The following is a 12,557-nucleotide window of genomic DNA, read 5'->3' as shown; positions in this document are numbered from 1 at the left end:
TTACAGTGGTTCGGCTCCTACCTCTCCGACCGGTTGCAATGTGTGTTGACAGGGGGGCAGAGGTCGACCCTGAGGCCACTCACTTGCGGGGTGCCGCAGGGGTCGGTCCTCTCGCCCCTCCTGTTCAACGCATATGTGAAGCCACTGGGCGAGATCATCCGTGGTTTTGGGGTTGAATACCATCTGTACGCTGATGATACTCAGCTGTACGTTTCAACCCCAAACCACCCCAGCGAGGCTGTCGAAGTGATGTCCCAGTGTTTGGAAGCCGTTGGGGTCTGGATGGCGAACAGACTCAAACTCAACCCCTCCAAGACTGAGTGGCTGTGGCTACCGGCACCTCGGTTCAGTCAGCTGACTCCAACGCTGGCCATAGGGGGCGAACAACTGCCCCCTGTGGAACAGGCGTGCAATTTGGCGTCCTCCTAGATGCCCGGCTGTCAATGGACGACCATGTGGCAGCCGTGGCAAGGGGGGCGTTCCACCAGGTTCGCCTGGTGCGCCAATTGCGCCCCCTTCTGGACTGGGATGCCCTACGCACGGTCACTCATGCACTGGTGACGTCTCGCCTAGACTACTGTAATGCTCTCTATATGGGGCTTCCCTTGGGACGCGCCCGAAGACTGCAGCTAGTCCAGAACGCAGCCGCGCGGGTAGTCATGGGGAGTACTCCCACGTAACACCGCTTCTGCGCGAGCTGCACTGGCTACCAGTCATGGGGAGTACTCCCACGTAACACCGCTCCTGCGTGAGCTGCACTGGCTACCTGTGGTCTTTCGGGTGCGTTTCAAGGTTCTGACCACCATCTTTAAATCGCTCCATGGCTTAGGGCCTAGCTACCTGCGGGATCGCATCCTCCCACACACATCCCTGCGGCCAATTCGCTCTCACAGGGAGGGGCTTCTCCTGGTGCCGTCCACTAGGCAATGCCAACGGGCGACACCAAGGAGTAGGGCCTTCTCTGTGATGGGCCCAACCCTCTGGAATAACCTCCCCCCCCCCCGACATTAGAACCACCACTGACTTCCGCTCCTTCCGACAGAAATTGAAGACACACCTGTTCCGACTGGCTGGCCTGGCATAATGATAACGTCTACCTCCTGGCATACATATTTCTTACTGGTTTTTTAGGGGGATTGTTCTTTTAAACTTAATTTTATAGGATATTGGGGTTTTAAATTCTGTACATTTTAAATTATTTACTTAGCAGTACAGTTCTGTATATCTTTTTATCCTCCTCTTATTTATGTATCTATCCACTTAATAATTTTAATTGTTTAAATTTTACAGTTATTTATGATGTATTTTGATATGGACTGTACACCGCCCCGAGTCCCTTTCGGGAGAGGGGGCGGTCTATAAGCGCTAAGAAATAATAAATAATAATAATAATCACTGTTCTGCTAGTTGTTGTGCATGGAAGTGCTCGTTTAGTCTTCTGCCTTAGTTACTGTTGTGTAGGTCAGAGGTCTCCAATTTGTCTGGCTTTACGGACCAGAAGGGGGGTGGGGAAGGGATGGTTCTGAGTAAGTGGTAGGCGAGCGTACACATACACAACTCCATTTGCGCAAGCAGCAGGCATGCAAGCATATACCATTACACTTATGGAACTAAAATTTATGCAGGTGCATTTGTATGTATGTATTGAGGAATGGAAACAAGACTACTGAATGCTGCCAGAATTTTTCACAAATATAGGAAGTGGTGGCAGGTATATCAAAACACTTTTTAATTTTCTTGAATAAAGAATAAAGATGTGGAGAAAAAATAATAAAAATCAGTGAAAAAACATTTAAGAAAATCTTTTAATGTATTCTTCCCTTCCTTCCCATTTATTTCCAAACTGCTAAATACAACTTAAACATTTGCACTTTACATTGAACATTGATAATGGCTAATAGGTAATTTCATTATTATTTTTGATTCCATTCCTAGAAACCTAAATTTTGTTTGCTGTAGTTTATTATAGAACCTTTCCTGCTGGAATTTAAATTTTAATTATGCATATGCACAACCCTATCAATTTTGCATTATTGCATATTCCAATTTCTCCTAATCTCATATTATCAGCAAAGTTTTTTTCCTGAATTGTTGGGTTTTTAAAAATTTTTGCAGCTATTAACATGTAGCTTAACGAATTGTGCTATATTTCATTTAGGTCTTTTCGAATTATCTAGTAATACAATATGGGGGTTTGATTAAAGTTTTGTCTGTAGACTTTTGCAGTGTTTTGATATATTTCTTTCTACTTGCATTTTTTTTTCTTTTACATGACCACAAGTGGTAAAATATTCCTATTTTACTGAAGCATTTCCAACATTGAATGATTTGTCTATTTTAAAAACTGTTGGATTCTTATACCCTGTATACAACATTTTACATTATTTTTCCCTTGAATTATATATTGGAGTAATTGCTAATGATTTTTTTCTATAGCTCGCCTCATTGTTTTACTCCAATTCGTCTTAAAATTTTGGAAACAAACATTTTCTTTAGTTTTCTCCCCCCCCCCCCCCCAAAATCATTCAAAAATGATTTTTCAAGGCCTTTGGGGGATATTGTGTTGTTTACCAAATAGTGGCACTATCAATTTTTTGGGGTTTTTTTTTTTAGATCCTCCAAAATCTCTCTTGTTTAATCCATAACACACCTGCATTGTGAAAATCTAGCTTTGATACTAAATACCCAGGATTTTGTTATTTAAATGAGCCAGGATTCACAAGCTTTCAAGGACCACGATATGTCATTTTCAGCTAATAAAAAGATGACAAAAAGATATTCAGAGATAATTTACACGATGGAAGCAAGGTCAGCACTACTGAAAAAATAGAATAGTGGTCAAAATTCCATTATAGATCAATAGAAAAAAATAAAATTTTACTTGCATTATTTGGAAGTAATATTCCAGATGGTTGTGACATTACTTGGAAGTAATATTCGCAGATGGTTGCACTATTTGAAATAAAGGATATTTTACATTTTTAAATTTACTTTCATTTAATGGGGCTGCATACATACCTTTTAATGCTATATATCACATGATCATAAAATGATCACAACTGGTAGCCTCCTTTGATCAAAATAGATAATTTTCTCTTGTGTGCAAATATACAAAAAGTATGCAAACATACATACAAGAATTTTAAAAAATTAACCCATTATAATTCTATTGTAAGATACAGAATATGAATTCTACATATCAGTATTGGAAAATGAATCCTAATTCCCAATTTTCAGTAATCTTTGCCATATTTGTATTCTGAAAGTATTGAACACATGTAGAAGAAGAAAAATGTAATATTCCTCAAAAATTAGAATTTCAAAGTATACACAGAAGTACTTTTCATGAAAACTGAATGTCAAATTGGGAATGGAAAAAAATAGGAAAGAAAATGTTAATTTAATGACTTAAAAGGATTAATACCTGCAATTTTAACAAAAAAATGTAAAAAGCAAATAAATTTAATGAACTTAAGACACTTGATGTACAATAAAAATTATTTGAGCATTGATGCATAAATTACATTAGTTCCAAAGTAGTTTCATACAGTTTTAAGCTATAAAAGAACATTTTCTAGGGTAGAAGTAGACACAGTAGTTGTGTCCTGCATTTAGCAAAGATAGGAGAAAAATATCAATAGAACAATCCAATATCCACAGAGAAATTAACCCCACCTACTTCAATGAACTTACTTCTCAGGTAAGTCTGCATTGAAAGGCAACTTTGAACATATATCTACATGAGTTATTGGGGGTAACAGAAGGGCTACAACTTGCTCTAATATGGGAATTCAGTTTTCCTTAAAAGATCTATTTAAAAAGCACAAAGGTTTCATATTCTGCAGTTTATATTGAGCCAAGGAAGTTAACAAGTCAATTTGAATTTTGACTTTTTGCACTAAGACTTTAAATAACTAACAACATTGCTCATAGAGCAATATATTCTATTTCTAGTTCAAGTACAGCAGGAAGCAAAATTATTCTTTAACCTTTTGACTTGAAAAAGGACACATAATAGTTAGCTAGGCCTTACGAGCCTAAGAGAAAACATAAACCTTGATTCGCTTGCATTATTGGTATCTCAAAAGCCAGTCATGTGTCCTAGATTATATCTTCTTAGCTCAATTCACTGGAAGCATCTTGGACTAGTATATTTGCAAGCTAAATCAATATATTAAGTGTAAAGAAGAATGCCTAACTTCTTTGTTTTGAGATGGTATATTAATTCCCGTAAATTTACATAGGATCAATTTTAAAGAGATCTTGCATAAATTGTACTTAAATAACTAGAATTCATGGCAGTGAGTGATGCATAAATCTGAACAGAGCTGGTGCTCAAGTTATGCATTGTAAAGGCATCGTATGGTAATTAGTTCAGAATTATGACAGATTCCAATAAATTACATCATGAGATCTAAGATTGATAGTACATTTCTTAAAACATAATTATCCAGTTCGTTCGGGTACATGTGTCAGTATATCATAATGTGGGGCAGTTCAGGACAATTACCAATAGCACTGTCCTAAAATAATTTGTTTTTTACCACGTATGAACTTGTTCTATGAAAAAATAATGCCTCCAATGACAGTATGAATCAATGCCAGACATCTTTTAGGAATACTTCCAGATCTTCATTGTGGGATTTGTGACAAAATATTACAAAACTTACCTACAGTCTCATTTAGACAAGTAGTACATTTATATTAATAGCTTCCATATGTCAGTGTTTCAAACTATTTATCCATATGTTCAACATGGTATGAGCAAAACCAATATTGATTGCAGCTCTATGTATCAATCAGTTTTGTGTATAAAATTCTTTTGAGGACAAATGTGAGGGTTTTTTTTTTTACAAAAGTTTTCTTACTATTTCTAAAGTTTTGAGATGTAAACAGCCACATTCACATGATGCTTTTTTAGGTATTTGCAATTCTTTGGGGGAGGGGACCCTTTTAGAAAAATCACTAAAATACTGATCAAAATACTTTGAGATTTGTATTTGTTTTCTAAGCAATATGTCTGTGGGCAGGGCGTTCAATTTTGTATCCAGGAGTGTTTCTTTCATACAAATGTAGTAGACATTTCTGTATATTACAGAGAACCATGAATGTCAATAATGTATTAAAATATCAATCTTTCCAAAATTACATTAAATAAAACGGAAAGAGCAGATACATAAATATTTGAATTCCACATTAATAACCCAAATATAAATAATGCAGAAATGCATGTTTGGATATTGTTAAGTAGTGTAGAAAATAAAGAGAGTTACATTCTGTTAGGAATAAAAAGGCACCACTAATAAGAGGCTGGGTCCAGTCATCCCTTACAGGCCACTTCATGTTCTGCTAACATTGTTAACAAAAATGCCAGCAATTTTCTTTTTGGACAGTCTGTTTCAGATACTGCTTTCTGGTTTCCTAACCACAAACATCACACATTCATAATAGTATTTCATCATAGATAATTCATTCACAGTGTATGTTGTCAAAACAGATTCATTCTCCATCTGAAAAATAAACAGTATTTTCTTTAGTTATCTGCATTTCATTTCAAACATGAAATGATACTGTAATGCTACACAACTGAAACTTGTCAGCAGGTCAGTATAGGACAGCGATGGCGAACCTTTTTTGGCTCACGTGCCATAAGGGGGGGAGCGTGGAGGGGTCATGAGCGGGCGTGCCGCCCCCACAATGCAATGTGCGACCCCCCCAGTGTGCATGCGCACATGAAAGGCGCTCCCTCCCATTTTTCCATGCTTTTTTTTTTGCCCTCCCCAGACTCCAGAGGCTTTATATGGGCCTGGGGAGGGCGAAAACTCTGGAGGCTTCAGGGAAGCCTCCGGAGGGCTTAAACCAACCCTCCAAGCAAACCGGAAGTCACTTCCGGTTTGCTCGTAGGGTCCTTTCTAGTCCTCCAGAGGCTTCAGGGAAACCTCCTGAAGGTCCCTGAAGCCTCCGGAGGGCTTAAATCAACCCTCTGAGCAAACTAAACTGGAAGTCCATTCCCAAACTTCCTGTTTGCCCATAGGGCTGATTTTTTGCGCTCCAGAGGCTTCAGGGAAGCTCCTCAAGCATCCAGAGGGCCTCCGGGGGGGGGGAGCTCTTTTCACCCTCCCCAGGGTCCTATAAAGCTTTTGGAGCCTGGGGAGGATGAAAAATGGCTTTAAAAAAGGGTGAACTCAGCCTCCCGTGCCCCGACAAATGGCTCTGCATGCTACCTGTAGCACGCGTACCATAGGTTCGCCATCCCTGATATAAGATGAACAATTATTTAATCTTGTGTTCTTCCCAATTGCCCTTCTCTTCCTTAAGTTAGAGAATGTCTGTAAACAATTAAGAATCATTCACTATGCCTCTCCTGCCCCCCATCATGAACATTTACTTCCCCCTTCTCTCCACTAACACTTGCATGTTCCACTTATCCTGGGAGTTGACAAGTTCTTTTATTCTATTTTGTTTTTATTCATAGTCCCAATCCATCCATCTTTGCATGTTTAGGCAGCTCTAAATATGCAAAAAACATATTCTTTGATTTTTTTAAAAAATGGAATATTGACAAATTAATCACCTTGTTACTATCATAGTAACTAATCACGCGATGAAGAACGAACAGAATGAGGAATTATCTATTAACATTAATATTGGTATGTGAAAATCAACATTTCTTACCTCAATATGGAATCCATATTGTAATATTACATTTTTTATATCCTCATAGCTCAATTCAATAGATAATTCATTTGCTAAATTTTCAAAATGATAAAGAAGAGGACCTAGGACATATTAGAAAAAGCAGTAACTTTATCAAATCCTTTTGAGATCAAAAATAATTTATTAATTCTTTTTTAAAAAGAATTTGCTTAGTAGCTGAAACCCATCAGACAGTTTACAATAAAGCACACTAAAAATACAGTCTGAATAAAAAATATAAAATATAATGCAAAACAAACACACCATATAAATTAAGACAACTCTACTGTGCTCAAAGATAATGCAAAGATAGACAATATAAAAATCCTGGCAAAATAGAAAGGTCTTCATTTAGCACTGAAATGCTGCTAGTATGGTCATCAATCAAGCCTCTTTGGGGAAGGAATTCCATGAATGGGATCCCACCACAAAGATTTTCCCTCTGACCTTACTTCCTCTAAGGAAAGGAGTTGGAGGAGGGACTCAGTAGATGATCTGAAGGCCTGGGTAAATACACAGGTAAGTAAAGTCTGAAGCACATTTGCTACCAATTTAAAGGTAGATTCTGTTGTTCTAAAATGTTTTATAAGATGCATCTGGCAATCTACTTTGAATTGCAATGTCTGAAATGGTATACCGTTTCCTGCTGGAGCAGGGAGTTGGACTAGAAGACCTCCAAGGTCCCTTCCAGTTCTATTCTGGTTGATTTAACCCCAAAATGAATTGAATTACAAGACTATCAAAAGCTTTAACCTATAAACTGACAATGCTCTTAATTCAAAGGGCTTAGATCAAGCTGGAATTCCCTTGTATCATACTTAAATTAAAATGTACAAATACTACAGTCCTTTCTAGTGAACTCAAAAGATCTAGTAAATTACCTAAATTGATCCATATTCCTCCCGGTTTAAGTATTTTCCATATTGTATCAATGTAATCAATGACATTGTGTGCCGTGTCTATGAAGAAACAGGTTGCTATGCAGTCCCATATATCTGTATATAGAAAGAGGAACAGAGAATAGTCTAGCTGTGTAGTGAAGCTTGCAGTTTGCCATCATAAAGAAGATTTAAGAGTAATAGTTATCCGCGCTCAGTTCAGTGCCTTAATTTTCACCCATTTCTTTGGCTGCAACTATGTATAGTAAATGGTAAATTCCAAAGAGTATACTTATGCAGAACAATCTAATACATTTATAATTTGTAGAATTGAACCATTTGAACTAGCAGAGAAGCTTATAGACAGGCGAGAATGTAATGAGGCACTGCTATTAATAAAGTGTGAGCAGATCACAATCATATGATCACAGGAGTGCTGGGATGGCCAGAACTCCGAAGCCTGCTTGTAACCATCATTTGTTAATCATCATCATAATTTTGAATGGTCGCTGAATAAATGGTCATAAGTTGAGAACTGTCTGTATTTATTTTCTATCTGGGTGAAAAGGAATAAGAAGCTGATCAAATCTTATTATTTTGCACAAAGACCTTCCTGCTCTCTATTGTAATGCTAAAGCATGATCAAGTCTTATTTGCTAACTGACAAAACAACCCCCCCAAAAAATGAGATCAGAGAGCCTTCTAACTACTAAATATCTTTCAGTAAAATTATAAGACACTTTAATAGAAAAACAGAGATCCATTGTTTTTTTTAACTTAAGGCTTTTTAAATTATTTACAAAAAATAATTTTAATTATCTAATATTGCCTTGATTTTGAGGATTTGACAAATTTCATTTTCCAAGTCTAATTCCTGCCCCTCCCCACTTACTACTCTCAGAGTAGATTTCTCGAAAATCGCCTGCTGTCATAGAAAAGTTGGCACCAGGAGGAAGACTGTGAGGGTCAACATCTGGGAAATAAATTGGCTGTATTTGATCAGCAGATCTCTTGTTATTGCTAAACTGGTGAATCCAGGGATATAATTTACATGAATTAGTTTCACAGCATCTGTAACATAATTATCAAAAAGTTATTTATTATTAAACAATGCAAAGTTTAATATTTTATTTTGTGTTCTTTCAAACACAACTTGATAATTAACATCAACATTTCTTTCTTAAAATGCAAGGTTTCACTTATTATCTGTAACCTACTACAAAGAAGCAACTACAAAAACATTTGCTTTTTAAAAGTTTAAGAAGACTAAGAAACGGAGTTTAGTTTTAAGCAACTTTGAACAACTTTTAAACAACTTTATTCATTGCTTAAAATTAATCTTTATTTAATCTTTAAAATTAAAACAGATTGCAGACAACTCAAATGTCTAACCTCTTGTAGGTGATCTAGAAAGGGCAGGCCCATTTTTTTCCTCTTCAGGGTATTCAGGAACTTAAAAGTAAGACCAGTTTGCCTTTCTAGAGTTTTCCACTTTTATTTATAAAAAAGAACTCTGGAATCAGGCAAAGACAGGGCAATTTAGTGATGATTGTTGGGGTTTAAGGTTGGAAGAAACACTTTAACCATTTTGAAGATGAATTTTGATAGCAGAATCTTGATGTGCTGAGAAGCACCATGCAACCCATGGACTGCCCACCATTACTATATCATTTCCTATTATATACAACTGAAAAATGATTTAACCAATTTGAACACTGTTTGTCACCCTGAAAAATGGCATCTGAAATCAGTAAGCGTAGCCGATTAAATGAGCACATATGAAATACAATAAATTTCCCCCCATATAACACCCATAAGGCCTATTAGTTTAGCATTTAAATAATTTAAAGAAGCATATGAAATATCAAACACCCAAACATTTAACACTCAGAACCTGAGTTTCATGAAATAAGAGTGTCATTGCTGGCCCGTTGAAAAACACAAGCGTAGAACTACATGTACAAGATGGTATATATACCTGTTCAGTACAAAATTAGAAGAAAAGAGCATAAAGAGGCTCCATTCATTTCCTTGGCAAGTGTAACCAAGCATAGCTATTTCCCAGGCCAATCTACCTAGCCCAGCACCAGGGACCAGGACATTTATTCTGGAGAGATCCCTGAAACAAGAAAAAGGGTTAATCTTTAATTAAATATATTTGAGAGAAATAATGCCAATTCATTTTGGATCATGTCTTCTAGTTCCCAAGCTTGCTTTATTCTAGCAAAAAGTCATCATCAACATGTCTACTTATTCTACACACAGAAAAGTATTCATTATTTTTATTTAAATTTGCTAAACTTACGTTTTTACATTGTATTTTTTTTGGTCTGAGTCCTGCAAGTGGCCTGACTCTTTTAAATGCTGTAAAGCTACTACAGCAATATAAGTTAGAGAAAAGAAAGTAGCTTTTTAAAAGCTACTGGTTTCATTCTTCAGGTTGCACTGAAGAATATTTTGATTTTTGTTTGCATTTTGCACAAACTTAAAATGTAAAGCCTGTCCTTGTCTTGTAACATTTTAATTCCACTTTATTTAAAGGGATTTCCTCCCAGGTAAATTTGTAAATAAATAAATGAACAATGGTAAGATTATGATCTACTCAGCCTTCCATCCAGTGGTGGGTTTCAATTTTTTTTAGAACCTCTTCTGTAGGTGTGACCTGCTTTGTGGGAGTGGCTTGCTGGCCATGTGACCGTGCGAGAGTGGCTTGCCAGCCATGTGACTGAGTGGGAGTGGATTGGCAGTCACGTGACTGGGTAGGCGTGGCCAACTTGTAAAATGTGGTGAAATTCACTTAACGCTCTTGCTTAGCAACCAAAATGTTGGTTCAGAAACTCTGGCATTTGAAGCACGCAAGTCTTAAAGCTGTCAAGTTACAAGACCCTTGCACCCCTAACCCTTTAGGAAAAAAAACCCGGGGTTATTCATTGACTGCTTTAAGATTTGTGGACTTCAACTCCCAGAATTCCTCCTCTTGCTCTTCATCTTGATGATGTGCGGATGGGCGGGGGGGGGGGAGCTGGAACCGGTTCTAAACAGCACTATAGATTTGTGGAACCTCTTCTGTAGAAGAGGTTAGAACTATCAGGAACCCACCCCTGCTTCCATCCTTCCGAGGTGGGTAAAATTTATTTATTTATTTATTTATTTATTTATTCACATTTCTAAACCGCCCCCTCTCCCAAAAAGGGACTCGGGGCGGTGTACAGTCCACAAAATGAGAACCCAAATTGTTGGGGGCAATATGCTGACTCTGTAAACTGCTTAGAGAGGGCTGTAAAGCAATGTGAAGCAGTATATAAGTCTGAGTGCTATTGCTAGTACTATCTAGACTGGTGTGTCCAACCTTGGCAACTTCCAAGACCTGTGGACTTCCAGCTCCCAGAATCCCCTAGTCAGCTATGTTATACTTTGTACTTAAGACAGTGATTTATTTTCAAGTTTACAAATACAGCACTGAATAATTAGCTTGGTGAATTTTTGAAAGTCTGTAACATACCAGAGACCAGTTACAACCATATCCTTAACCAAAATGTTCTATTCTACTACTCTGACATCCATACCATTCTATGAAACACTATCTTACTACTTGGTGATTTAGATGGATCCCAACAAATATAGCACTGCTATTCAAATTCTGCATGCATGTTTAATTTTGCATTACATTCTATTAAGAGCCGTGGTAGCGCAGTGGTTAGAATACAGTATTGCACACTAATTCACTGCTAAGTCAGGAATTCAATCTGACTGGCTTAAGGTTGATTCAGCTTTCCATCCTTCTGAAGTCGGTAAAATGGGAACCTCAGATTGTTAGGGACAATATGCTGACTCTGTAAACCGCTTAGAGAGGGGCTATAAAGCACCAGGAAGCGGTATGTTAGTCTAACTGCTGCTGCTATTAACGGAATGAAGCCGGTTTTACGATCCTCCATCTGTCATGCTTTAGGAAAAACTTCAAATACAAATCTTGACAATACTGTAGACAGCCCATTGTACAAAATGATTCTTTTCTTTCTACAATGGTACATATTAAACTCCCAGTCTTAAGCATTACCATGTGTTTTGAGGCATGTTTGGAATCAGCCTTTCCCAGCTTCTGCGCTGTCCAGATGTGTGGAGTTAGTTTCCAAAATTCTCAACAATAGTTATGTTGTCTAAGAGCTGAAGGTCAGATATATACACTATCTACCGTGTTTCCCCAAAAATACGACATGTCCTCGTAATACAGCCAGGCCACATTTTTCTGATGGGCAAAAATATAACCCCCACCCTGCATATAAGCCCCCTGGATAACCCCCCACCTCCGGCCAGGCAGAGCACCGCTCAGCAACCTAGCAGTATCCCAAAGGTGACAAGTCACGGGAACCCAGGGGGAGGCAAAGGTGATCATGTTGCTTGGCACCTTCGGGATACCGCTAGGTTGGTGAGCAGCAATGTGCCCAGCTGAAGAGGGGCATTGCCGGGCGGCTGCTCTCTTGCTTGCGGGCTCCCAAAGAGCCGGGCACAGCCTCATGGGCGAATGGCTATGTTGCGCTGTCGCAGCAGCGCAACACAACAGCCATGAAGCGACCACGCTCATGAGCAGCCACCAGACAAACCCCCTTTGCAGCCCGGCACAGTGCCATTCATTGACCTAGGGGTATCGCTAGACCGCATGAGCGCCTGTTCGCCGCCGCCCGGCTCCTGCGGCTTGGCGCCTTTCAAATGCCAGTGATTGGCGCTCTGCACGGCTGGAGAGGGGGGTTGCGCGAGCGGCTGTTTTGCTCTCGCTCACCCACCTCCCAATGCATGGTCCAGCTTTCATTGCAGAGCCAGAGCACCTCTACCGCTGCCGCCATCCCAGCCTGGCTTTTTCTGCGGCTTCCAACCCGAGACTTTTGGCAGTGGCCGCTCTGGGCACATGTTCTATGATTGTACGCTCTGCAATCAGCTGGCCCACAAACATAGAGCATGGGCCCAGAGCGGCCGCTACTGAAAGAC

The 12,557-nt window shown here is 38.8% G+C and overlaps 1 protein-coding gene across 1 annotated transcript in view; it reads right to left on the bottom strand.

The window, feature by feature from the left end:
• Positions 1–1,791: 1,791 nt before the first annotated feature.
• The window catches only part of CARNMT1 (carnosine N-methyltransferase 1), a 33,968-nt gene continuing 23,202 nt past the window's right edge, over positions 1,792–12,557 (bottom strand). The window contains exons 12-16 of the mRNA XM_081943832.1: positions 9,553–9,693; positions 8,467–8,645; positions 7,578–7,691; positions 6,676–6,779; positions 1,792–5,510 (exon numbers count right to left, since the gene is read on the bottom strand). Of these exons, the coding sequence (XP_081799958.1) occupies positions 5,400–5,510; positions 6,676–6,779; positions 7,578–7,691; positions 8,467–8,645; positions 9,553–9,693 (649 nt within the window). The 3' untranslated portion in view covers positions 1,792–5,399. The remainder of the gene's footprint in view (positions 5,511–6,675; positions 6,780–7,577; positions 7,692–8,466; positions 8,646–9,552; positions 9,694–12,557) is intronic.

Source organism: Natrix helvetica, assembly GCF_964273705.1.
Source record: "Natrix helvetica genome assembly, chromosome: 2".
NCBI lineage: Eukaryota > Metazoa > Chordata > Lepidosauria > Squamata > Natricidae > Natrix > Natrix helvetica.
Note: the sequence above shows the minus strand (reverse complement) of the source record. Positions and strands in the feature narration are given on the sequence as shown.